Here is a 27,807-nt window from a genome sequence, read left to right as displayed (position 1 = left end):
GGTGAATCGAGGTCTTTTTAGGCTAAAAACTAATTTAACTTCAAACTCATGATCACCACCTGCTTTCCTTCTCTCTCTCTGTGTTTCTGATCCACCTGCTTTCCTTCTCTCTCTCTGTGAGAGAAGGAAAGCAAGGACAGTTATTGATTTGTCAGAGCGGAGGGCAAACAACAAAAGCAAACATTTACTCTTCTTTTACCCAGTGAGTGTTTTGATCAGTACTGTGTATGTGTGTGTACTGTATGTGCTCGTCAGTCGCCCTCCTGTCCTCTGTGTGTCTGGGTCCCAGGATTCCCACCTACACTTTCACTCGGTCGTCTCTCCCCGTCTGAAGAGGAGTCGACTTTTTCCCTCCTTTCTCCAGATAATCTGTGAGTGCCTCATCAATAACTTGAAAAGAGAAGCCTTTTGACTTTCAGGTGTGATTTTGACTCTTCTGTACTTTACGGCAGAGCAGAGTCAGACAATGAGGAGTGGAGTAGGCCTGTGTTTGCTGGGCCTGCTGGGCCTCTGCAGCTTCATCCTCAGACAGGTAGGCAGAAAGTGACGGTTGTTGTCCTGCTGCGTTAAAAATACACGTCCAGTATTACCACGTAGAATAATAAAGTTGTTGTAAATGTTCTCACTTTTGACTTATTTTGAAAAACAAGCAGGTCAATTCCTGTCTTTTCTGTCCTACGCCGACATCGTGAATGTCTCTCAAATCACATTCTTTTTTTAAAGCACAGTAACATAAATAATATTCTCTGAGCTTGTGAGGAAACACTTTACTGTCAAAACTAGCATTTAAATGTGGTGTGATTTTTTATTTGGAAGAACATTTAGTTTAAGATTACTGTCAAAACTAGCATTTAAATGTGATTTTGGAACATTTAGTTTAAGGTGTAAACAGATTTTAGAAAAACAAGATCAAAATTGTAGGAAAGCAATGGAATCAATACGTTTTTTGTGAGCTACATTTTTCTGTATTGATTTTTAAAAATATATTTATTTAGGTCCTGCAACAGACAAGGTCCTCCTGATAAATTTTACAGTTTAAAGCTGTTAATCCACTGGGTTTTTGACTGTGTTTGCTTTAAAAAGGTTTATTAAAATAATTTAATGGTATTGAGAAAATTTAAAAAAAATTAACAACAGGAAGTATATATATCGAATTTAAAACACAATGAATTACACAATAAAAAAAACTCACATTTTGTCCTCCAGGTGGCAGCAGATGTCCAGCCCAGTGTTTCAGTCCCCTGTGATGACCCGTCAGTAGAGAAGGTCGTCAGCAACGCTGTGCACAAGTTCAATGAGAGGATAACCATTGGACATCACCTGGCACTCTTTCAGATTCGAAGAGTCAGCAAGGTATCAGCATGAATGTAGAGAAAGGTCACGTGTGACGTTAGTTTTAATCAACAGACTAACTTTATTAACTTAGAGAAAGGTCACGTGTGACGTTAGTTCAACAGACTAACTTTATTAACCAGAACTTTCTGCAAAACAAGTAGAAGTCCAACCACTGCATCACTCTAGTCTCCAGAAAATCAAAAATACCACAATAAAAAGAAGACAAACCCATCTCCACTGTCCACCCACCACTGGTGTCAATGCAGAGGACAGTCGTTGGTTTGACACTTGTACGTAACTGATTACTTTCATGTCCTTTTTAATGTTCGACACTACAGACAGAGAGCGGCTCAGACTTAGTGTATTCACTGGACTTCACCACCAGGAGGAGTGACTGTGAAGCTGACAGTCCCAAACCTTGGGAAGACTGTGACTATCTGCCCACTGGACACAAGGTACTGATGGTAGTACTCATATTGAACTGCTGTTGATACTAACAGTAGTGTTTGCACAAAGACATCTGGGTCAGAGTGTAAAAATCCCAGAAAGATGTTACAGAGAATGTTCTGTGTTTCTGCAGCAGCCCATCAGATGCAACGCCACAGTCCAGGTGTCAGGAGCAGAGATACAGACTCAGCAGGTGGACTGTTTCTTCGGTGGGTTTATGAAGTACTGTCACTAGTAATACTACTATTGAAGTATTTGGAGGATGTAGGTATTGAGCTGACCGTACAGGAAACTTAACACTGTCAGGTTTCAAATGTAAAACTGAATCTCGGGTAAATAAGTGGAAAAGGACAGCGTCACCGAGGAACTGAACCGATGATGAAATGTATTCTGGTGAACTCAGAGTAACTGTTTTTAACTTTAATGGAGGGGGAGAGAGGAAAGGAGACAAACCATAAAAGGAGTAGGAAAGGTCTAGACTTTAATCTGTTTGTCTAACATGCTCACTGTTAGTCTACAGTAAACAGAGGCGGTTTGATTCCCATGTTTTCAAAAAAGGCTTTTCAAGCTTAGTGCACTAATCTCCACAAAACTCCTTCCTGAATAAAGGTATTTAGTACTGGAGTTACAGGAAATAACAGTTCAGTAATATGATGTAATAAGTTCTTATTTTGTGAGCATGTACCACCTGAGTGGAACGAGTAGACGTGCAGCTTCTGTACTACGGTTTAACCTGGACTTACCCTAAATTTAACCAAGAAACGTTTTCAACGTAATTTCCCATTCTGTCAATCATTGATTATAAACAGGTTCTCCAGACGTTGCTCAATTCAAACTAAATAACACAAGAATTTGGACAACCTGCTGGCCTGGATTATAAACTCAAATTAGGTCCAAATTGCTGCGTGTTCTCAACTACCGCTTAATCTGCATTTTGTGTTTCTCAAAAATGTTCAAAAACTAAGCAGTATTGTCTCTATATTTGCACCCTGACTCATTTAAATAAAAATCATGACTAGTGGCTTTACAGAGAACCGCAGTCTCAACCACAGTAAAAGACAGATATATGTCGCAGGGAAAATAGTTTGTAGCAGATGTAATCCACGCATCCTTATCCAAATTACAAAATATGACCTCATTTGAATTTTTGTGCTGGTTGGATTTTGTTTCAGATGCTCACATTCATCCAGAGAAAGCTCCCTGTTTGGGCTGTCCTGTGGAAATTAGTGTGGATTCAGAGGAGCTGAAAGTCCCACTCTTTGTGTCCATCTCAAAGTACAACTCCATGTCTGACTCCACTCACCTCTTCAGTCTGCACACAATTGAATATGCCTCCAGACAGGTGATGGGCGGTTTCAGGTTCAAAGTTAAATTTGACATAAGGAAGACCATATGTGCCAAGGCCGAGAACACAGAACTCAATGAGCAGTGTGTTCCAAACGAACAGGATGTGGTAAATAGCATAAAAAATTTGTATGGAAACATCATGGTATTTTTTTCTAAACGTATACACAACGTAACCTGTCTCTTTGTTCTCTCGCTTCATTTAGGAGTATGCCAACTGTAACTCTACAATAGACACAGCTCCGTGGAGACTGGAGCCCCCGGTGGCTCAGATACAGTGTCAACCTGGTGCTTTGTCTGCAAATGTAAGACAAGATCATTTAAATGTTTTACTAATTCAGACATTTAATTCAAATAAATAGTTTGCTTAAACTAAAAACAAGGTATTAAAAAACAGTTTAAAAACAAGAAAAGTTCTTGTTCCTTTGACTGGCCAGCCAACCACGGTCACAGCGACCAACTGCTCCAACCTGTCTGTGACGTCATTCTGTTTTTCAGACCATCGCCAGGCGTCGTCCTCCTGGCTGGTCACCTCTGAGGAGGGTAGATCGTCCTTCTGCAGCACAACCAGCCAGCCACCTTCCAGCTGCCCCCACCACGCCTGCCCCCACCCCAAAAGCTTCAGAAGAGAAGAAGAAGAAGAAAGAAGATTCTTCTGAGGAGGACATGAAAGCTGCTGATGACAAATTGCACTGTCCATCCAAGCCTTGGAAACCTTTCCACCCGCGCAATCCCTCTGCGAATGCTAACGCTGAGGCCGGCACCAAGGCCCCAGCCTTCAGTGACATCGATCTGCTGGGTTGATTTTTCCACATTTGTACTCAAATTAATGTTTTTTGTCCTGTCCAGGAATTTATATGAAACAATTGTGGGGTCTGTAGTGAGAAACGACCACAGAGCATTTCAGTGTTCTTCATTTTCAAAGTGTAAAGTATAAATGATCTGAGACAAAATAAAAACCTGTGAAGAATTAAAATGTTCCAGATTCATGTGTTAATTAAATTGAACTTTCTGACCTAAATGATCATTCATATACTTTCCCTGTTACTCTTTACTTAAAACCAAATGATTTATCCTGCTATTTACAGTGAGGTACGGGTCACGACCCATGATTTGAGGAACACAAAATGATGTGATCTAAAAATGCAGATTAAAACAGACAGGAATGTCCACCTGATTTGATCGGATCGATCGGATTGGAATCCATTGTTAAATTGGAGGAGTTTTATTATTTAAGGTTACATCAGAATCCGTAAAAATTCAAGTAAGTTTGTTTCAGCGAAATTTCCTAAAATAAAGACTTCTTTTCATTTTTTTTCACTGCAGGTTTCTCTTGTAGGTCTGCTGAACAGCCAACCTTCAAAAGCAAACACAACTGAGGGAATGTTTAACAAATGTATTTGTACATCTCCACAGAGATCAGGGTACAAACCCTAACTCAGTGAAACCCCATTCGCAGATATAAATCAAAACCCACGTTAAATACTGAATGTAGAAAGAAGAAAATGGACAGAAAAGTAATGACAGGGAGAAAACCCCAAAGCATTAACTTTGAAACATTTGTCTGACTACGTAGCAGAAATAAATAATACAAAAAAACACTTGCTGGAAGAGTAGAAATATATATATAACATAAAATAATACATTGGCCTGGTGTACATTCATTCATTTATAGTAAATTTCACACTGTTGTGCAGTTTGCAGTACAGCACACAAAAAATGAACACGGAGCCACAAACCATTCTTCATTGACATGAGTGCGGACGGTTGAAAACAAAACGGCTTCTTAGTTTAAATGTTCAGTTCCATCAAAGGCCATTTTAAGTTTGTGTTTAAAATCATGTACAATAGAACTGACGGAATAGTCTGCAACTGTGGCTTTAAAAAAACAAACTTCGATGTGGCACACACTGAATATTGGGTTTGTTTGTTTGTTTGTCCACGGTGTAGTACATTTGGTTGGCACGTGTCTGTTTGATATATAAAATCATTTGAAACAAAAGATATTGTTGCTTCTAATATTTTCTTGGGGAATTCCTGACACTTGGACCCAAATAATATAACCGACTTAAAATATTGCTCTGTGTTCCTTCATACGTCCTAAAAGTAAAATGTCTGCCGACATCTTCTCCAAGATGCCGCCTAAGTAGAGTGTTCACAGTAAAGGCTATAAATGTACTATATGTTGCTTCAATGTCTGCCCCCAGATGAGTATTCTTTTTGTTGTCCTCCTCTTGACATAAAAAAGCACATCTCTTCCAGCATTGTCAAAATTAAAAAAAAAAAAAAAAATAGTGTTCGACTTGTGGTTGCCCCAGACAACAAGTAAGCTATTTCGAGTGCCATTAATACACTAAATAGCTAGCTGATCACGGCTGCATTACTCCCCATCTGCCCCCTGCTGCCATCTTTTTTTTTTTTTTTTTTACAGAAAACCACATTAAACGTCTGCATCTATATTTAATAAATATCAGGAAAACAGGAAAAGGACACAATAACATGAACATCTGTTAAATAAACACACAGAAACATGCACACATTTGTCCGAGGGGTTCCTCAAACAACACGGGACTTCATATAATTCTCACTTCATGGATACATGGTTGGATCTCATTTGATTGGTAATGTGTCCATGTTACCGTGTCTACTATTTGTTCAAAAAAATCTGAGTGTTGGGATTGCAGTCGCAGGAGAAAACTGTTTTGTTTTTTAAACACATGATTCATTTTAAACACATGATCCATGGTCACTACTATGTAATACTCAACCCTGCGATCAGTGTCAGTAGATTTGAATCCAGGTTTAAGACTGACAACATGGACAAATAAAGAGCAGAGGCATTCATGGCCTTTGCTTAAGGGAGGGGAATAAACTAGTGCAACATTTTTTGAAATGTAGAATTCCTGCACCGGCTCAGAGCAAGCGAGCTTTCAAACGTTTTCTAGAAAAGCTTTCACCTTTGGTGCTGAATCTCATTCACAATTTTGAGGCTGAAATCTGACAATCTCACCAAAACCTCATCACAGTTCTCACAGAATCTGGTCTTAGAAATTTGGACTCATCAAAAATTCAACTTCGAGTCCTTGACTTGTTCAATAATCACGTTCTTTCTTCACTCTGAAATCCACGACTGTGGCAACATCAACATTCACGACCAGTATAAAAGCAACAGCCTGTACACCAATACTTAGGTCTGATAGACCGTGTATAAGACATGGATGGAGCCGTGTGGTGGCACATGTTTCAGCCCAGGAGACAAGAAATGTTCTTGTTCGTTACAGGCAGTAATTCTTAACAGAAGAAATCTAAGGGGAAAACAACATTGTTTATTATATATATTTTCCTCAAAATTGGAAAATATTACAAATTTGACATTTCTGTCTCTATCGCTTTAACTACAAATTCAAACAATTGACATTAGAAATAAATCTTATTGACATTTTATTTTAAGGGAAAAGTGGTTTTCATTCACAAAATGTTACTTTTTTAAACCACTGTGAAACCACAGCTGTAAAAACAGCTTCATCCATTTCTATACAGGTCTTCAATCCTTGTTTCTTATATATACAACACACACATAAACACACACTTACATGTGTGTTCGGGTAGGAATACAGCAACCCTGCACGTCAGGTCTAAACGGACAAATCTGTGGTTCTGATTCAGCACGTTTCAAGTAAAAACAATGTATTAAAAAAACTTTTTTTTTTCAATATTTCTTCGTATCTGAAGATTTTTGTTGACAAGCTTTCACTTCTGTTTTTTTTTCTCTCTCTGTAACAGAGAAGATCATGAAAAAACTGGCTTAGAAAACATTGAGAGACACCTTCACTGCAGCAGTTAAGCGTCGTCAACACATTCACACCCACCCACACACACACACACACACACACACAGACATGAACGCATGCACAGACATTTCATTGGGTCCTGCCAATGAAGCTCTGCAGCCTGCACAGAAACAAATAAACCATGTGTGAAAACGCAAAGGAAGTCAGAGATACAGCCTCGCAGTGAGGCCTCCAACAGCAAAGATGCTCCTGCGTACGCACAAACACACTTCTGAATGATGTTCTGAACATTACACATCAGTGGTTATGCTGCTGGAAAAACATGCATGCTAGGCTACTTCTCCCCTCAGATTCACTTAAACAAATTAAAAAGGCATTTGGAAAAAATGTTTTTTTTCTTGGTTCATTCATTTTCTTCAGACTTTTTCTTTTTTTTTCTGTAACTGATATGCCTGACTGCAAAGTGCTAGTTTTTTTTTTTTACACAGGCCGCAATGATGTCTGGTTTGGCACAATAGGAAAACAAAAAGATGACCTTCTGAACGTGACTGATGCCAAAATGTAACAAGAGGGTACGGAAGGTCAGCAGATAAAAACATTCTAGTGATACACTGATGTTGTAGTAATGCAACATTACTCCGACTGAAACCATTGATTGCTAGACATGATTACCACGTTTCATGATAGCAACCACTGACAACAGTTTGACACATTTCTGTGTGTCTAAAACGTTGACGTCATCCTTCGGTTCATGTGACATGTCATAAAATATCTTTGGGTTGGTCACATAACCAAACACGTGAGAACATTCTCAGGTTGATGTTATGGTAATACTGGTGGACTTATTGACCAAATGACTTATATTATACCAGTCACAAACATAAAGTCACGTCAGAGCAACAGAGTGGGCTCAGCATGTAGCAATACAACAATAGATAAAAATACTGTGATGGATATGTTTTTTTTTTCTGTTGTCCAGACCAGGACACTTAATTGGGTTGCCTGCTAACAACTACAACAACAAAACACCTGTTTTTCACCTAGGGCAAAAAGAGAACCTAAGGTCCGGCTGGGAGTTTGAACACTAACATAATTTGAACCCTCAAGTTAGAACAATTTATGGAAAAAATTGAATTTTGAAGACCAACAGAACCAATAAAATGGCATGGTGACCTACCACTAATGGCCGCACACTTGTTGTGTTCCCGCTGAGCCATTGCAAATCACTTTCCTTCCTGGGGGAAAGGGGAACCAAACAGTTGACATCAGCATGAATGAAAAAAATAAATAAATAAAAGCAGACACTAAACACAGAAAATGAAGGTCTGGGTTTTCTTTCAACTGGTCTTGCAGTTCTATGTTAACAGTGCTGCTGCGTTTGTTTACTTCAAATAATTTGTAATTTGTTGGGCTTGGCAATGCGCACTGTAGTTGAGTGTTGTGCTGAGGAACCAAGGTATTTTATCAACAGGAAGACGTGACATTCCCACGGGTCTCTGTCTGCAGACGATCACACAGCCAGAGTTTTAAAATAGGCCCCATCATTATTCAGAAAAAATGTGGGACTGGCACTTTCCATCTCACCATTTCTGCTTTCCTAAACGACCTATCTTTAGGACGATCACTATAAAAAAAATGGAAGAAAACTAGAGTAAAAGAGATGGAAGCTAACATCAGCAGTCTTCATTGAAAAAAAAAACTATGGCGCTGACAAAACAAGAAAAACCTTAATAGTTTAAGTTAGCAGAAGAAGCTTTAAACAAATCTTTTTACACAAATGCTGTTTTGGAGTTAGGAGATTTGCTTGGACGTAAACTGAAAGAAACTAGGTACATAAATAAATTTAAAAAGTCATAATAAATCTGTATATTATTCTGTTTTTTTAAGTGCTGTTTTTTGATGGATAGGCAACATCACCCTGAAGTTCCTGCACAGGTCTGTAGCTGTACCACCACCAAATGTTCCCAAGAGTGGAGTGCTGTCCTGCTGAGGCCAAGAGAGACTGCAGAGCCGTGCACAACAGATGGCACAGACAGTTCTTGGGTTTTGACGCAGTAAACTTCACCACAAAGATGATGGAAGACTGTGCAGAGCTAGTCATCAGGCCACTTGTTTCAGTCATCCGACACTATGCAACAAATATGAGACGATTCCTTGTGCCCACAAACTTCACAGCAGTATTTAGAATATTAAAAAAGAGAGAAAAAGTGTCTATAGGCTGGAGCCACATTACAGAACGACTACATCAGTAGAGCAGCAAGTCGAACTCTCTGTTGTGGCTGCATTTGCTCTGTTACATTTGTGGTTTCCTCCAAGAGTAGCAGCGTAAGAGGTAACATTTTCTTGGTAACGATTTCTTGGTAAGAGTTTTTTTTATGTTGAACAGGAGGGGCGATGTAGGATGAAGGATTGTAAGTAGTAAATTATTGGGCAAGTGAAGCACCTCTTTACCAGAAGAGAAAGGAAGTAGAGTAAAGTGGTGAAGGAGCATCTTTTTGACCTCACTAATGTTAGATGATGATGAAGAAGCCAAGAGGGAAAACAGAAAATAGATGTGTAAAAGAACCTGGTGGTTTGTGAAAATGGACAGGATTTTGCTTGGATGTGTCTGTCTGACACAAGTAAATACTCTAGGGAGGGTCAGTTTAGTGCATGCTGTCTAATTGTGTGGAAAATCCAGTCCATCTTTGTGGTCCATCCTCCATGGTGAGCATCGTTCATCTGTTTCATAAAGTAGTCCAAGGCCTCCTGCTCATAGGAGAAAAGTAATAAAAGAGACTCATAAGGGGGGTGAGAGTGACTGGACACCAACTCATTTTTTTTTTTTTTTTATAAGACCAGCTAGCTCACAAACCTGCTCACTTTTCTCCAAGGCCAGAGTCTTCCGGATGTAGGCAATGTCGTCAAATGACTGCAGCTCAGGCATGCCAGAGCCCAGCATCATGGAGAAGAGGTTGATGAAGAGGTTTGCATGCTGCCTGATGGCCAGGTAGGCTTTGTAACACATCTCCTGGAACCTGCAAGTTAATAAATAAGAGAATGTGAGGAGTGCTTCACCTGAGTGACATCACTGTCAATGTACCCAGAGAGGGTTTTTTGCTTCTTTAACTTCAATCTACTGTACTTTCCTGTAAACAGTTTATCTGCCTTGTCACCACCAAACACTGATGTTCTGATTCATTCTTAATCTTCTCAATAATTCAACAATAACTAATATTTGGCAAATGATGACAATTTGGAGCAAAACAGACTTTTAACTGAACACTGGTGCTACTTTAACTTGGCTTAAATAAGGTGAGAAGTCATTGGAGAGTACTTGACTAAAAGTACAGGAAGGTAGAACTATTTCATTATTAATGAATAAGCAGAGGCACAGATAGTCAGAGAGTGTAATCCTTAATAATCTCTACTGTAAAGCTGAAATAAAATGTAATTAATTACTTCATACCATCATGGACAGCATTAATTAAGTTCATTCTATCCTATCCTATCCTTACCATCATGGACAGCATTAATTAAGTTCCCTTCGACAACTATTCTGCTACTGAAATACATCCTTTACTTTTTAAAGATTTTTTTTTTCTCTGTCTTAATGTTTTATTTCCTTGTCCTTTTCTCTCCTCTCTACTAACAAAGAATAGCACAAACCTGTGACGCATTATCAGATATTTCATGCCAGGTGTTAACAGTCCAACATAACATTGTCAGCTTTTTCTGTGTTCCAAGTTGTTGAATTTCCAAAGAGGCTTGAAAATATCCCCAGTTAAATTTTCCACTTGCATGAGGCAGCTCTTCTAAATTTGTTTTTTTTTGTCAAACCTGCTTGCAGGACAACAACAATCCTGAAAGTGTCCTTAAAAAATAGATATTCTACTGAACTAAACTTTAGTGAGAAAGAGATATTCTACTGAACTAAACTTTAGTGACAAAGAACTTTAAAAAAACAATACAGTTGACTAAAGTGCTGTACACAAGCAAGAGAGAAGATAAAACACCCAAAGGAAATGTGGCTGTCCATGATTTAGTCAGGCTTATTTGAAAGTTGACTAAGAGATGAAAACATCACACTGACATTAATGTTTATGGGAGAGAACTAAAGAAGAACCAAAGAACTAAACTACTAACTAATGGGGAAAAAAAGTGAGGTTACTGGGGCTACCTCTCAAACTCTTTGGTCTTTGCGCACTCCTGGGATCCTTTGCTGATGACAATAAGGAAGTCTTGTGTCAGAACAAAGGGCACTCGTTCTCTCTTGTAGCCAAATTTCTTCTTCTTGTGATCAAGAAAATGTCCAAAATCTATGTGAAACAACTAAAGGAAAAAAATATATAAATATATATCATGACATTAACTTAATTCTTCTCAATTCTTAGGCGATAGTGTATATATATAGATGGAACAAGATGGAAATGCACTGAAAACCATGGGTTCTTCTGATTTCGATCGCAAGAGTCTAAGCCAAAAAAATCTTTACGTTGTTGTTCACTGACCACAGATCAGTTCACCATTTTTTTTGAAAGAAGGAATAATTATTCTAATAAAATTGTTTATTAACTGTATTGTTTCCGTGTGTATAAATAATATGTGGCATGACTTACCTGACCGTCATCTTTGACCATTATGTTACTGTTGTGTCTGTCTCCTATCCCCAGGATAAATGTAGCTACACAGTAGCCAGCACAGGACCTTGTAAATAAATCCACAGCCATGTCATACCTGCACACACAAACACACACACACAGCAAATATAAACGGAAGGCTTTCTTAGATAAATCTGCTGTAACTCACTCATATGTAAATTCAGACAATTTATGATATTTCTTTTTCAAGATGATCTGATGATGCAGGCTGCAAAAAAAGAACCCTCACATCTCGCCCTTGTTCTTGTCCTTGAGCCACTGATGCAGAGTGTTCGAGTTGAACTGCAGAGCTCCTTTCAAACCTCCTTTACACTGAATCTGCATGATCGTGTGGGAGCTGCGAACCACCTCAATGAGGCCCACGCAGTCTCCTAATGACAGGCAGCCATAGGGAAGCATCCTAGAGACAAAGACAACAGATTGTTTTGGGTTTTTTGCAAAGCAGAGACAGAGCCAAGTAGAAAGAAAGAAAAAAAGGCAGAGGAGAAAAAGAGAGAGATACAGATTTAGATAATAATACCGCAGGTCCAGTCCCTGATTCTGCCAAATATTCTCCATGATTTTGATAATCTGCAACGTCAGCATATCCTGCCGCAAGTCTACAAAAACACACAAAAGGATGAGGGCGAAAGTTAACAGCATGCTGAGATTATGAGGAATTGGAGACAGCATCAGGACAGTGGCAGCCAAAAGGTATTAGCTCTAGTCTTAGTTGAGAATTTAAAACTCTGCCTTCTGCTGCCTTCATTATGAACATTATAGAATTGATAAGGATGCAGACAGCTGCGGCTGGAGAAAACAAGTAATTTGAATTTATATTGTTGCTACAAAATGTAGGTTTATTGTTTGGTTTTTTTTGCCAATGATCCACTTCTTACCATCTCCATTTTTAAATATGATTTCATTGTTCTGGAAAAGAAGTTCAGACATGATGTCAGGATTTTCCCAGTTCAGCCACAATGGTCTCTTTGCTGACGACATGATCCTGCATTCGTCTAACCTGTGCACACATTTAAATGTTGTTTGGTATTTTGATTCTCAATCATACACATATTTTAATGTGCATGCAAACAAAGGTGCCTCATATTGCCTCACCTCAGGTTTCCAAGTTGGTGTGCAGGGTTGAGTGGAGAGGTGAAGTTCTGCAGGGCATCCATGTAGTCAGGTCTCTTCATCTGGTCCACGAGAAACCGCATCTGGACCTCCACAAGAAACACAAATTCAAGTTTTATTTATTGAGTACAATGAAAGGTCCATGATGAAGCATAATAACTCATATTAGTGCTTCATTTTGTTTCTGTGTGTGCTGATGCCTTTCTACCTTTTGCGTCTCATCTTTCTTCTCCTGTTTCAGGATATCAGTCAGGTTTATGAGCTTTTCCATAGCCTCCACCTGTCTGCTCAGGTGTTTCAGGTACATGCCACATGCCCTGCAGTAAGCCTCTAACAGAAGTCCAAATCGCTGGCTCACTGTTTTATTGTGCATTTCTGACCTGCAATAGATAAATAAATATTAATAAATACAGAAAAAGATTTTTAATTTTTGCTGGTGAGACAAAAAAAATAAAAAAGATTCTTTATCTGAAGAAAAAAAACCTCACTTGAGATGCCAGAAGAAGAAATGTCCTATCCTTTGATTGGTCAGGGCCTTTTTGAGTAGAAAGCGAGCCAGAGGATTGTCAAGATACTGCTCATATTTTAAAACCTAATAAGAGCAGATGAGAAAAAAAAAGTAAGATTGAGGACAAAGAATGTAAAGAAAAAACACAAGAGGTAAAGCAAATCTGAGATATCGTCTTTGTGTCAAATGAACGCAACACATAAAACACACATTCAACTAAAGACATGGAGCTCATGTAGGAGCAGAATAAAAAAAGAAAAACATGCTTTCTCAAAATGTAAGACATTTGCAGTTTCTTGTTTCTTTAAATCTCAGGCGCCCTAACTGTATGACCTACCTGTACGAGCTGGATCAAGTACTGAGACAGTTTGTCATCAGTTAGGTATTTGTCAAGACAGCGCACAGCAAATTGTCTGACCATGGGGTCTGGGTAGTTACAGTCTAACAGCTCCATGGCCTGTTCAGGCCGAATGGACGGCCAGTCCTTCAACAAGCAGTACATCTATTACAAAAGACACAGCAACAATTAGAGTACAAAAAATGATGAAAAATAATGTTTAAACCACTTACAGACTCAAACTAAAAGAAAAAACCCAATGTCAATTGTTAAAATGAAAACCAAACAAAATTCTAACCTGATTTTAGAATCTTAAGTTGAGAAACCAAAACAATGTCTAAGGTATATTAATACAACATACAAAATAACTAATAACTAATCTGTTTGTTCTGTTACTTTTTTTTTAACTTTTTTTCTTCTAGTAGGATGTTAAAGGGCAAACATATTATTAGATATCATACACTCAGAATTGAAGAAGCCTCATGGATGAAAGTGAAACGTCCTAGAAAAACCTATGAGGCCAGTCGCCCTTGATATAACTACTTGAGACAGATATCATACACTTGGCATGAATGTAAAAAAATCAGTTTTTCCTCCAACTTTCTCTCTTGCATTAGTGTTGGCAATGTGTCAGTACCCTATCAAACAACAGTAAAGATGTCAATTATTGCTTTTCACAGTTACAGGACAATGGTAAAGGATAGAGCTGTGTTGACAGATATGTTTTCTTGTGTCTTTACCTGTGCGACCTCATCTCTGGAGTTCCACTTTACAGCGAGGAGGATCTTTGGAAGGATCTCAGGGATGATCATGCAGTAGTGTCTGGTTGAGAAAGAAAGTAATTCACCTAGTTGATTCAGACAGGGGGAAATGTCTACCACCATTTATAATCAATGACTCTTTAGTCCTGGGAGAAAATATGATACACATGCAATTTATATGAGGTAAATGTGAAGATTATTATCACTTTCAGGATCAATCTGTCAGCTGCTTTCTCTGTACGATTTTTATCTCTCCAGCTTAATCCTTTTTAGGGTCACAGGGGAAACTGAGCCAATCCTGCTTGTCATCTGGTGAGAGCGGTGCTGGACAGTTCCCCAGTCCATCTCAGGTTCACGTTTATTCAAACTCACACTCATGTCAATGGCAATTTAAAATTGTTAACTTAAACATATACTTTTTTAAGTTAAACAGGTTGGAGTTTGGATAAAATGCAGAATGGACTGTTACCTGTGTCTCCAGAGGAAATCTTTCTCCTGCTCAGTGATTTCTGACAGAGGGTCTCTGTTGCTCAGCTGCTTCAGCTGCTCCGTGTCGCCCTCTGTTAGTGCATGATCTCGGGCAACACGATTGCTCTGAAACAGGGCAAAAGTCTGTCAAGAACACTGACAATTGTAATGACTTCAACACATATCCAGACCAAACTGTGTGTATACTGGTTGATATGAAAAAGAAAACTGTATTTTAATTACCTGACCAGACAAGTTGAAGTTGAATCCCAGTTCTCTGGAGATGGTCCAGTTAGCATGATCCTCTACTGCATTCATGTCTGGGTATTTGACTGGACTGCTGAAGTGGTCAAACTCCAGCTCCAAACATGGCGTTTCCTAAATGACATTATTGTTATACTGGGTAAAAAGTGGTGAACAGTGAAACGTGTCCACAAAAACATGACCTGCTGATTGAGTTTTATACCTTGTTGGGGTTGGACCCCGTGACCCCTATAGGATTAAGAAGGTCTTCAAGGCCATGAGGGACAGGCCAAAGATTCAGTGCCATCTTGTTGGCCACTAAAGTGTGAGTGTAGTCAAACAAGTTGACATTACCCCAGGCTAATGGACAATGTTCCTAAACAGAGAAAAAAAATAAAAATATAAATATAAATACAGACTGTGTTGTAGAGTCATTAGTCAACAAAATTAAATATGACAACCTTAAATGATCACCTCTGATCACCGAGGCCATGGTAATGTATAAGATAACCTCTACATTTTAAGTCTTTGCGGCAGCAAAAGCACAAAGGGCAGTGCCGTAAAGTAGACTGAGTCACGCACAGTCGTCCAGTCAAATGAACCTATTAATAGTGTCTGCTGGAACAAAAGGCTGCTCTGGAGAAGTGTTTATCTTTAATTCAGGTGAGGCTTGAAAAAGCATCCTCTAGCCTGACCTCAACCTATCATGACGCTGCAGGGGACGGGACTTAAGCCAGGTGTCTGTTACCATATCCATGTCTGACATTCATTGATACACTGGAGTCCATGCACCCACACGCACACACACAAAAGACAGTGAAGGATGGAAGAAAAATTGATGATGAAGGTGTCTGTTTCAAGTGCCAGATCAAATATACCAAACACTGTCACACTTTAACAGTTTTACACCACATGGCTTGATCGCAAGCCTGACGTAAGTACCCAGCAGGGGTTGCTGTTAATGATGTTTTAGCATCAGAAACATTGGGCACATTATGAAAATAGTATAGTTAGTGAAATTTTCTTTGCATTCCAGAAAGTCCAGCACTAACCACTAACCCAATGATCCTTCTGTCCTGGGCCAAACTCCTTAAAGAAACTCAAGTGTTTCCAGTTGCCCATCATAAACTTTTAAGTAGGGAACGTATTATTGAACACTCAGAAACTCTATGAACTTCTATTCAAGATTTCTGTTTTCAGTGTTTTTTCCTGGATAGTTTTAGTACCAAAGCGTATTACTCTCATATGAACTCTCATGAATGAGTAAAGTACCTGCTGCTGATAGTGTTCCTGGTGATGTTTTATGACCTGACATCACCCACAACTGATTAGTAATTAAAGAGAGCCAAAGACGATACCACAGCTCCCATTCACCTTGCGCATACTGACTCACAGAGTAAGGAAGGTTTATGTGCTAGGCACATGCCCACGTGCACACTCACAAATGCAAACTCACCCTGTATCTATAAGTAAAGGTCTCTAGGGACCGGCTTAGCATCCCATTGTTCTGGCACAATAAGGTCACCTGCTATCAGCGGGTGAAGCACATACAATACATGCATTAGGCCCCACCATTGGTGACAATCCAAAATTAGTTACATCGAGGACAACTGGACGGAGTAGGTTTTTTGAAGAAGTTTCACCTCTCATCCAAAAGGGTTCTTCAGTTCTGACTGACAGTCATTCAGAACTGAAGAAGCTGGCCATCAGAGACTGTCGGTATTCTCTTAATTCTACAGTGCTAATTCAGAGGATCAACAGCTACTAGTCCAAATGACAGGAATTAACATATACTGTAACCTACCTCTTTGGCACCCTTTCTGCCCTTGACTGAGCAAATAGACAGGCAGAGTCTGGCAGCACGTGGGATGTCAGGGATGTACATGTCATATGTGAGCCACTCATTCCACCTGCAGAGTACAAGCCAAAAACATGCAAAGTTAATAAATAAAAATATCATGTGAAAACCTGTGAATAAGAGTTAAAAGCTAAGCTAAGACTTATACTATAAAACAAAATAGATTATTATATACATATATATATTATTTATTGTAATTTTAATAAAACTAACCAATTGCCTTATCTGGTGTAGATGCAGACTGTGTACCTGTTAACCGATTGCGTAGACTGAGGTTTAACAGTAATGCAATACGCTAGTTTAGTGTTACGAGGCAGCACTAAACTGTTAACTTACCCTCCCGCCTCTTTAAAGACAGCTTAGTAAATTAGCTTTGAAGACTGTCCAAGGGAACATATTTAGTGAAAGTCAAGTAGTATAGTTTTAGTATAGTCTCTAAAGGTAGTTCAGAACTGCTATTCTCATGGTTTTTTAAAAATATATACATATACAAATCAATGGAGTTTCCTGGGGCAAAAAGTAAGAACCTATTCAATGAGAAACTCATTTGCTCTGCTGAGACAACAACAGCTTGGAACAACTTTTTTAAGGGAAGTTGCAATTTTATGCAAAACATTTTTGACTGGTGACTCCAGTATTTAAAGTCTGCAGTATAGGATAAAAATATGTTTAAGAGTCATCATTTACCTAGGATTAGAGCAGGGCACTCTCTGTGTGTTGACAGTATCACACATCTGTTCACCTCCATGGTAAATGCCGGTCCTCACATAGATCTATAGAGAAGAGCATAGACCAGAGATATGTTATAAAAGACATGCTCTCTTTATTAGGTATTATTACAACGTACTCAAAAAAGTAACTTTGACATATGACATTGTCTCAAGTCCTTTAGGACTATTTAAAATAATAATTTTCTATTAATACTTTTTTTCAAGACCGCTTGAGTACTATGAATATGCAAAGAATATTGTCTTCTAACTTGGCCTTGGCCACTTCTAATGTACTTCTACTTGTCAGTTGTGTTAACAAATGTGTCAGGATGAAGTCTTGGTGGTTTATAAATGTGACTGATTTACACAGACACTGGTGACACTCCCTATAGGCTCTGCATGTCCCCACCTTGTCTATATCCCGTATGTTGACGTTAACGTAAGTGGCACAGAGGATTCTTATTCTCAGAGTTCCATTGATGGTCCACAATGACTTGGCAGCTGCCTCTCCATTCATGTAGGACGTAGCTGTAGAGATGCGCCGGGAGTATGACGGCATTAAAAATACATCCGTGGGCAACTGAGTGTAAAGGCTGTCCTTGGCCATCAGCATCAGGTTAGGCATCCTGCTCAGCATGATGCAACTACGAATATACTGGAGGTAGAGATGTAGAGAAAGAATGACAGTGAGGAAAAAAAGGCCTACACTGACAATAGATGATAGGGTTACAGCGTGTGTGAGTGCAGCCAGTGATACCAGCTGATGCTTTTCTGGCAAATAAGTGTAGAGGAGTTTAGAGTCATTGCATGTCACCTACATTGGTCTATGCTCAGAGGTAGAACTGTCTCTTAAAAAAAAAAAACTCCACACTCGTCAAAGATTTCCCATTTGAATTTCAACTTTTATCCCTAATAATTGTTTCAAGTTTTGTGTGGTTTCATTAAAGTTGATCAAAACTTTGACAGTACAATTTGATAGTACAAAATTAGTGCCTAAAAAATATGCTTTATAAAAGTGTGCAGTTTTATAAGAAAAAGAAGAAATATCCGATCATCTATGTGTAATAATCTTTTGTTTAGTCATCAATAAAAACAGAACTTTTTATTGGCAGTGATTAAAAGTGATGAAATGCCTCAGTCAAGATTCGACATGTTTTTTTTCTTGTGTTTCGTACCTTGTACTGACTGATGGGGTACTTTTCCAGCAGGTACTCATCACAGCCACAGACTTTTAGGATGTATTTACCCTGGTATTCCTGAACACACATCTTCAGCTGCTCTGGGGACAACAGCATGCTGCGCGTCTTCTTACGAATAGCCTCCGCAATCACCTGAAGGACACAGACACAAAGAGTGTGTTGGAAACATTTACTGCTTTGTTAGACATCGATTACTTTTTTTCCATTTTATTTTACTGTTAAATTTCATAAACATGTACCTGCTCAGGCACACAGTCATGATTAATCTTTAGTGTGTACTTCTGTTTGTCATTGTTCGGAGAAACAATCACCCATATCACCACAATGATCTGACCTGCAGGAACAGAGACATTAAAACAAATTGACACGAGAGTCAATAGGTTTCCATTTCTGGAGCAGCGGCCGAGAAACAACAGTCCACCATTATAGAGTCCAAGGACTTTGGCTATTGCACTGGAGTACATAATTCTCTTTGGAGCATTGTTTTACAACAACAGCACCATCACTTGCCTTTAAATCAATTGATTGATTGAAGCATTTTTCTAGTCTAGAACCATGCCCTATAGAGGAAGTCTCGTTGTGATTAAATATTGATGAGAGGCTCAATTCTTTCCTTTGCAGATAATTGCCCCTAGAAATAAGTCACATCTTAGTCAAGTCACTAAGAATTAAATACAATTTTGTGCTCGTCCAAGTTTTTTTTCTCCTCTGGAAAATATAAGGTTTACAGTGAACATAAAAAGACCAGAGCTGTCCCTTGCCTTTGTCCAGTTTGCTATAGATGTGTTTGGGAAGTTCCTGCGTGGATTCCACGTTGGGTGGGTAAACATACAGTGCTCTGCTGTGTGGCCCACATGCATCTCTCAACTCCACGGAGTCTTTACACACATTTAGAATGTTTCTCCTGAAGTCCTGCACTTCAGGGTCCTTAACAAGGTCAAACTCACACACAGGCATCCCAATGGCGAAACCTGACAGAGCAAAACATGGTTATGGTCTCTACATGAACACATACATTTAAGAACAGATATTGTTTTCATCTAAATAATTTGTCTAGAGATTTACAACACGGCATAAATAGGATTATTTGTTTACACTCATACTAAACTGAGACCTAACAGAGAAGTTGTTTATATGTATGTTGTTTTTAGTGTGATTTTAAACATAAAATTTCAAGAAACAGAGGGAAAACTGAGATGTAATTCACATTTTAAGCACATCATTGGAGGTAATATGCTACTAGAGGAGAGGAATACCCTACCAATCTCTCTGTTGAGTATCTTTTCTTCTCTGTTTCCAACAGGTTCAATGACCTTGAGGAAGGGCTGGAAAAGTCGGAGATCACACAACCTCCGTGTCTCATCATAGAACTCCTCCCGCTCTGCTTCCTGCAGGCAGAAAAAAAACCTAGGTTTTTCCCCCCACATTTCTACTTTTTGTTCTCAGTGGTATAGTGAAGAGGTGTAAAACCTGGCAGCCTCTCTGCAGGTGAAGGAAGGAAAGGCTGAAATTGTGCTGTTGTGAATTGTGATGGTTTTTTTTTCAAAATCTGACTTTAACCAATAGATTTATTTTACTCAGATATTGAACAGTTCTGACCTGTGTAACACTGACAAAAATGTAGGATGTCTCCTCTTGTAGGAGGTGATGGAGAGGATATTTCCTTGCTTCCTTGAAGAGCTCATGTTTGATTGTAATGAGCGTTGCCTCACGGAGACACTCCAGGGTCAGAATCATGCCATTGGGCAGCAAACAATCCACCAGGATCCTGGAGACACAATAACTGTTACTGTACAATGCTCACAATAAAAAAAAGAGAAATGTATGAATTAATCATTTCTGATGTGACCATTTCTATTAGGGCTGTCAACATAACCTTGTTCGCCACATATAATTAATTTGTGAAATGAATCAGATGTCTAAATAGATGTTTAACACAAAATCAGAAATTGATATAATTGAAAACAGCAGCTCTACTAATAAAGCTAAATTTTGAGTTATAAATATAACAATTGTTTTCATAATAATAACTCCACCCTTTGGGATATTCACAAACAAAAACGGGTGTGAATCACATTCATCTACATGCAGTTATTTGTCTTTCCATGCCAGCAATTATCCTTATTAAAGGATTAACCGTGATTGATACACAGCTAACCAGTAATTGAAAAGATTAAAAATGTTAAGCCCTGGATTGTTTTATTAAGTATTTTCTACTCAGATATAGTTAAACCAACAATTAAGAATGAATTCAGGTTGTCATGTGAAGTCTAAAAACCCAACATAGACCTGTGTGCACTGTTAGCAGTGTGCCATACCTAGGTGGCATCAAGTGGATGCCCCATAACTCCCCTGAGGACGGCCTGGGAGGCATTTTCTTCTGTCTCCCAGTTTGGTCACACAGTCAAGCTGCAGAGCACAACCTGGAGGTAGAAATGACCGTGTATATGAGTACAGCACGGTAGGAGTAAACAACAATCTTATCTAATGTATTTCAATTGCAAGATATTATATATTGCCATATATAGAGGTACATTTAGGGGAAGTTGTGTGAGCATCATTTCCTATCTGACATTGACCCATTGTGTGTTTTGATGCTTCCTAATCTGATGAAGTCCAGTTGACACTCTGAGCAACTTCACTGAACAATACTTAGGCTGATAGCTGACACTAAATGCATAGACAATAGGAGTCATTGCCAATTTGGGAGTTTTGCCAGGTCACTGATCGTAGCTGATATTCTAGATGGATCAATTGCAGCATGAAGCGTCACCTCAAGCCAAACCTTTGAATCATCTTCATTGTGTACGTCAGGAAGGCCAAAACAACACACAATTACAAAGCACAATGGCCTGATTTAGCATTTAAAAAAATCTAAAACACCTAAGAAAGGTGTTGGGGGTTTAGACTCATAAAAATCCCATTTGTTCAGTTCCCTGACCAAACTTAATCTTGGTACAGTACAGAATCATCTACTAGAGATGTACCAATTGACCTGCCAGTTGCATGATAGACCCTGAACAGTGACCAGCCCACGCACATAAGTCAGTGAAATTGAGTTAAAAAAAGATGGAAGTTTGTAATATATGTATGGCTACTGTAATTCACTTTAAAGGGCTTAGCCAGACACTTCTTGCTCAACTACAACAAGTTCAAAATGCTATTGTTCGCTTGTTAACCGGTGCCAAAAAACAACAGCACATTAGCCCAATTTTAGCATCACTTCATTGCCTTCTGGTTCATTTTAGGTCATATTTTTAAATTCCTCTGCTGTATACATTTTTAAATGTCTTGCCCCAGAGTATCTGTCCCTCCAGCTTCAGCCTCATAGGCTCTCAGGTAGATACATCACTGCTGGTTATCACATAACAAAAAGGAAGTTAAAAGGGAACTGTTGCTTTTCAGTTGCAGCTCCAGAACTTTGGGATGGGTTGCCTCTGCACGTCAGGTAGGCTGACTCACTTCCTGTTTTTAAAATCTCTCCTAAAACACATTTTCTTCTTTATTTTAACTTTGTTTGAGATATTGATTCTTAGTTAATTCTATTCTGTTCTTCAATTCTTTGTGTTGTAATTGTTCTCATATTTGCCTACAGCAATTTGACCAACTGTGTGTTTTTAAGTGCTTTACAAATAAAGTTGAGTTAAGTTGTGAATAGTGGAAAACCTTTTGTACATAGTGCAGACATTTAAAAGACCATGTCAATACCTTTAATGCTCCTTTCAATTAATTAAATCCACTTTTATAACAATAAATAGATCATTTACTGATAATGCAGCCATTCTGAGCAAGATACAAGAAACAACACCTCTGGTCTGACTTCATGTAACATATAACAATCCTTAACATTACCTTTGTCTCCATTACCAGCTCCATCAAGCAGAAGCACAAGCCCAGAGTGAAGCATTTCCTACTAGATCATCTATTATAACTGAGGTGAAGGCACATGACAAATTGCCATCTAGCACCAAACTATGGTTGTTTTCAGCCACATCGTGGTTATGCATCTAGACTGGAATCTTCATTGTATCTTAAAGATGCTTTTACTAGCTTCCAAACCTCATCTGAGGTCACCTACATCCCAGGTCCTACAGCAATTTAAATAGAGCTGTCAATGTGACCGCAGACAGTAATTTCCCCTGCTGGCAATATAACCAAAGTACTTCTTTTATAGCAAGAGTAAAAGTCAATAATACTGTAACAAACCATACTGCATACTGTAGTACAACTAAAGGAGAAAAAAACAGAAATAGCATGCAATAACTGACAAAGCTATTACACGACAGCTTGTAAAATATTACCATAATATACTTATATAATATGCTGATTTCTTGTGTTTATCATGTTAAACACTGTGTGCCAGTCTAATGAAATGTAGTTATCAGGCTAGGAGTGGCTGGGGATCCCCCAGAGGGAGCCTGGATGATTTGAAGGAAGCTACTGAGGAAGAGGACAATGCCTGGCCAGCTCTGCTTACACTGCTGCCAAAACAATCCTGACTAGGATAAGTACCCAGTTTCTGAATGGCTTCAAGACTAAATGAAGTGCTTGCAGAATGATACTAAGGATAGTAAACCTTGTCATGGTCTGCCCTTTAGTCCCTGACCAAAGGAAAGAAGGCCTGCTTCATTTTAATGGAGAAGAAAACATTGTTCTAATAATGACAAAGCAAAACAGGAAACTAATAATACATAGAAGGGCAGGGTTGAATACATACAAAAACAAGCAAAAACAGGAAAAAAATTGCTGGAACAAACCACCCATTGAGTGCTTCTGCGATCTGTGACCCTGATCAGGATGCAGCTAAGCACTTTAGGACAAAAGAGGAAGCTTCCTTGCAACACAGGATGTGGGGAGTGGGAAAACACTGGCTGAGACAGAAGCTTGCTTTGAATACCAAATCACAACTGTACAATTAACTGGAAGGACTGTCAATAGCAGCTGTGGCTGAGTTATTGTTGTTCTTGGTGTTTGTGCGGTCCTTTTCAATGACACACAGCTCATGGTTGGTGAAGCCTTTGCTCTCACCCATTTACAAAAAGCCTAACAGTGTAATCACTGTGTGGTATGGGGTGGAGCCTACATTAGACAAGTTTTGCATTCTCATAAGCCTGTTTATCTGGAAAACGACCTGAGGGTGTCAAGGTCACCTTAAATATGGAGTGTATGCCATTTTTTTACCCAGGCTTTTCTGTGAGTTCTCAGTAATCAGTTCCTCATTTAAATTAATGTTTCCTGGATATTTGGTGCATTTGTAACACGTTGACTAAAGAGGTTATGCGCTGACATTTGCTTTTTCATAAGCAGTGGCACGCAAACAGTAAATAAATGGATTTAAATTATTTATTGGAGAGAATTTAATGAGGGAAAATATACTGTAAAAAAGATTAAGATTTTTAACCCTTAAGCAGTATTTTTAAAATTCATGTCAGCATGGCTTTCAAAAAACAATCATTATGTATTATGTATTATAGTTTCATACTGTACAGGTAATACACTTTGGTATAAATTACTACCGAAGTTCAGATCTGATAAATTATAATATATAAAAATTACAGTTTTTGAATATTTTTTTTTTTCATTTAAATCTTTGCTCAGGCTTGGGTGTACTAAGAGGAAGCTTGTACTGCTTCACTGATTATACCATCTCGCAGTTACTTTTTTTAGTATTCACTTTCAAGATCAACTGTCACAATCACAAGTGAATACGAGAATTATTTTGTTAAAATATGACTTAATGTGAAACTGACAAGGAAGTGCACCATAACAGTCCAATACAATTGTGGTTCTGGGTGACAATATAGATAAGTGAACTGCTGATGTTGCAAAATACGGTTCCTGTTTACAATATTCGCTGCATCTTTCAGTGTTTTTTTTATGTCATTTTAAACCTGAAACATTTTTTTCCATTCAAAGTATTCATATATATTTTCAGAGTCATTTTTAATCAAGTGAGTGGGAGATTAATTTTCTCACACATATGTACCCCGCCCTCCCCCAGTCACTCCTAGGACTGGCTTTGGCCCCAACACAACCCTGGAAAGGATTAAGCTTTAGCAGATAGACAATGAATAGTCTCAGTTCTTAAAAAACAGCATAGCACAGCTGCTAATCTTCTTCTGCGGGCTTTACTAAGAGTTGGTGTTGTTTTTGTCCTTTGCTTATATATAGTCTATGGTGTTGACACTGAGGGAAACATAGAATCCTGGTGTTGACACTGAGGGAAACATAGAAACATGGAAACATAGAATCCATAGAATTGCCAAAGGTTTGTGCTCTTTGAGGGCTTTCAACATATACCCTGTTACAACAACAAACCACTATTTACTGGTCACTGCAGAATACATTACACAACGTAGTGGTCACAAAGAGCAAACATATCATTTGTGACTTCGTCTTTCCATGACAGCTGTCAGCTACAAACAAACATGACAACATTTGTTATCTTCAGTGTGTGTCTGCTGCACTGTCATGGTGAACATGTGGATTCAGATGGAGAGATAGTGAAACATACCTTAGAGAAAAATCCTCTCACACTGACAACTGGACATTTTCAGTCCATCCTCGCTGTCACTGAAATGTCAATTTAGAGAAAAAGAAAATAAGAAATAACACTACCATAACAACTGGCTAACAGAGGTCCTGCTAACGGTGGCTGTTTTTAGGGATGACAGCTACACGATAACGATGTGTCCTCTTAATAAAATAACATTTATGTATTTTAAATAATTTTATATTAAACCGACCAAATTACTGCGTTAATAAAAATCTTTTTGTATCAATGACCCTCAGTTTTTCAATGAGTAATATTAACTCTATTTCTCTTGTATGTTAGCTGGTTGCTAGTACTGAACCTGTTATTCTCGTTTTAATATATATATATCTAAGACATTCAAAATTACAAATTGTTTACTTAAATGACAATAAGCCGTTTGTATAGTAACGTACCATTTAGAGTCTGCGTTAAGGCAGGGGAGTGTGTGAGGATGCTGCTGTGAAAGGCTCTTCCAGGCTAACGCTACTTAGCTTCGTCTGCCGACGCCTACTCTATCAGCCGCGGTCGGAGCTGGAGGCACCTCCCGGGGATGGAGGAGGATTCCGGCGCCGGACAGAACAGCAGCCTTTTAACCCGTCTGGTACCTCTTGGTCTCCCCTGGCCGGATACCCGTAACTGCAGCCGTTATTGCCCGGCGAACACGAACCCTCCTTCAACGCCGTGGTTTTGAGGTGTGACAGAAAATAAAGGCATGTCCGGTGACAAGGGCTCGACCTGAGGATGGTGTGAGCAACGGCTACTGCTGTTGCTGCTGGTGGTTGTGGTGAAGCGGACAAGTTGTCCTGCTGCTGCTGCGACAAAGCAGCCACGCTGTGCGGGCTTTACTAAGAGTTGGTGTTGTTTTTGTCCTTTGCTTATATATAGTCTATGGTGTTGACACTGAGGGAAACATAGAATCCTTGCCAAAGGTTTGTGCTCTTTGAGGGCTTTCAACATATACCCTGTTACAACAACAAACCACTATTTACTGGTCACTGCAGAATACATTACACAACGTAGTGGTCACAAAGAGCAAACATATCATTTGTGACTTCGTCTTTCCATGACAGCTGTCAGCTACAAACAAACATGACAACATTTGTTATCTTCAGTGTGTGTCTGCTGCACTGTCATGGTGAACATGTGGATTCAGATGGAGAGATAGTGAAACATACCTTAGAGAAAAATCCTCTCACACTGACAACTGGACATTTTCAGTCCATCCTCGCTGTCACTGAAATGTCAATTTAGAGAAAAAGAAAATAAGAAATAACACTACCATAACAACTGGCTAACAGAGGTCCTGCTAACGGTGGCTGTTTTTAGGGATGACAGCTACACGATAACGATGTGTCCTCTTAATAAAATAACATTTATGTATTTTAAATAATTTTATATTAAACCGACCAAATTACTGCGTTAATAAAAATCTTTTTGTATCAATGACCCTCAGTTTTTCAATGAGTAATATTAACTCTATTTCTCTTGTATGTTAGCTGGTTGCTAGTACTGAACCTGTTATTCTCGTTTTAATATATATATATCTAAGACATTCAAAATTACAAATTGTTTACTTAAATGACAATAAGCCGTTTGTATAGTAACGTACCATTTAGAGTCTGCGTTAAGGCAGGGGAGTGTGTGAGGATGCTGCTGTGAAAGGCTCTTCCAGGCTAACGCTACTTAGCTTCGCCTGCCGACGCCTACTCTATCAGCCGCGGTCGGAGCTGGAGGCACCTCCCGGGGATGGAGGAGGATTCCGGCGCCGGACAGAACAGCAGCCTTTTAACCCGTCTGGTACCTCTTGGTCTCCCCTGGCCGGATACCCGTAACTGCAGCCGTTATTGCCCGGCGAACACGAACCCTCCTTCAACGCCGTGGTTTTGAGGTGTGACAGAAAATAAAGGCATGTCCGGTGACAAGGGCTCGACCTGAGGATGGTGTGAGCAACGGCTACTGCTGTTGCTGCTGGTGGTTGTGGTGAAGCGGACAAGTTGTCCTGCTGCTGCTGCGACAAAGCAGCCACGCTGCTATCCGTCTGTCTGTCTGTCTGTCTGCCCCTGTCTGTGGCCCTCCTCCCTTCCTCTACACACCCTAAACAATCATACAAACAATACACAGTATAACTGACAATGAAACAATGTAGTATATCACTCGAATGTCAATGTCATGCCACAAAAACCCTCACCATTATTGTTATTATTATAAAGACACACACTATGTTGTTTCTTGTGAGTTAAAAAAAGGATTATGGCTAGTTAGATAGTCGATGTAATTTACTGAAAGAAAAAACAAGGAATTACAGAAACTTCCTCCCCCTTGTTTGCGTTTATAGGATCGTTATAGGATCACAGAAAGTAATATTCTACCATCCTGGGTGTTATATTAAAACATAATAGGTCATTTTAGCATCAGTGTTATGGTAGCCTTTAAAGGCCCTAAGTTAGAGTAAGTGTGTATAGGTTATTACTGCCATGTTTTTAGCGACTAACTTTGTGCAGGTGTGTTCAGCATTTGG

General features: G+C 39.0%; 2 protein-coding genes across 6 annotated transcripts; one reads left to right on the top strand and one right to left on the bottom strand.

Moving 5' to 3' along the window:
* Positions 1-211: 211 nt before the first annotated feature.
* kng1 (kininogen 1) lies at positions 212-4,102 on the top strand. 3 transcript variants are annotated; one of them, XM_017043295.2, is made up of 8 exons: positions 212-371; positions 453-532; positions 1,207-1,353; positions 1,674-1,790; positions 1,919-1,991; positions 2,955-3,235; positions 3,333-3,431; positions 3,625-4,102. In XM_017043295.2, exons 2-8 carry the CDS (start codon positions 467-469, stop codon positions 3,928-3,930), a joined length of 1,089 nt encoding a protein of 362 aa, XP_016898784.1. In that variant the 5' UTR covers positions 212-371; positions 453-466; the 3' UTR covers positions 3,931-4,102. The 3 variants fall into 3 exon arrangements, with proteins under 3 accessions (XP_016898784.1, XP_008332935.1, XP_016898779.1); XM_008334713.3 differs by having other exon boundaries at positions 213-371; positions 1,916-1,991; XM_017043290.2 differs by having other exon boundaries at positions 219-371; positions 458-532; positions 1,916-1,991.
* Positions 3,947-27,621, bottom strand: LOC103396566 (phosphatidylinositol 4,5-bisphosphate 3-kinase catalytic subunit alpha isoform). Of its 3 annotated transcripts, none has more exons than XM_017043281.2 (26): positions 26,899-27,621; positions 26,465-26,523; positions 21,073-21,177; positions 20,354-20,522; positions 20,016-20,142; positions 19,516-19,725; positions 18,994-19,088; positions 18,731-18,886; positions 17,965-18,210; positions 17,533-17,618; positions 16,792-16,897; positions 15,211-15,363; positions 14,988-15,122; positions 14,746-14,870; positions 14,256-14,337; positions 13,516-13,680; positions 13,159-13,262; positions 12,879-13,050; positions 12,653-12,759; positions 12,436-12,557; positions 12,078-12,156; positions 11,787-11,957; positions 11,516-11,633; positions 11,077-11,228; positions 9,772-9,934; positions 3,947-9,665 (listed from the first exon to the last, which is right to left on the bottom strand). In XM_017043281.2, the coding sequence occupies exons 3-26, from the start codon at positions 21,126-21,128 to the stop codon at positions 9,558-9,560; spliced, it is 3,207 nt and encodes a 1,068-aa protein (XP_016898770.1). In that variant the 5' UTR covers positions 21,129-21,177; positions 26,465-26,523; positions 26,899-27,621; the 3' UTR covers positions 3,947-9,557. The 3 variants fall into 3 exon arrangements, with proteins under 3 accessions (XP_016898770.1, XP_024909839.1, XP_008332924.1); XM_025054071.1 differs by lacking the exon at positions 26,465-26,523 and adding an exon at positions 25,269-25,327; XM_008334702.3 differs by lacking the exons at positions 26,465-26,523; positions 26,899-27,621 and adding exons at positions 25,269-25,327; positions 25,703-26,116.
* Between the last annotated feature and the right edge of the window lie 186 nt (positions 27,622-27,807).

This window comes from Cynoglossus semilaevis, chromosome 2, assembly GCF_000523025.1.
Source record: "Cynoglossus semilaevis isolate Cse_v1.0 chromosome 2, Cse_v1.0, whole genome shotgun sequence".
Taxonomy (NCBI): Eukaryota; Metazoa; Chordata; class Actinopteri; order Pleuronectiformes; family Cynoglossidae; genus Cynoglossus; species Cynoglossus semilaevis.
This window is presented reverse-complemented; position numbering and strand designations above follow the sequence as displayed.

Bases quoted from the DNA above. Each gene is read 5' to 3' on its own strand.
- kng1 (XM_008334713.3), top strand. From the start codon at position 467: ATGAGGAGTGGAGTAGGCCTGTGTTTGCTGGGCCTGCTGGGCCTCTGC. The intron at 1,791-1,915 runs GTACTGATGGTA...GTGTTTCTGCAG, and splicing joins ATCTGCCCACTGGACACAAG to CAGCCCATCAGATGCAACGC. The intron at 1,992-2,954 runs GTGGGTTTATGA...ATTTTGTTTCAG, and splicing joins GCAGGTGGACTGTTTCTTCG to ATGCTCACATTCATCCAGAG.
- LOC103396566 (XM_017043281.2), bottom strand. From the start codon at position 21,128: ATGCCTCCCAGGCCGTCCTCAGGGGAGTTATGGGGCATCCACTTGATG. The intron at 13,263-13,515 runs GTAGGTCATACA...TGCTCTTATTAG, and splicing joins ACTTGATCCAGCTCGTACAG to GTTTTAAAATATGAGCAGTA. The intron at 11,634-11,786 runs GTGAGGGTTCTT...TTGTGTGTGCAG, and splicing joins GACAAGAACAAGGGCGAGAT to GTATGACATGGCTGTGGATT.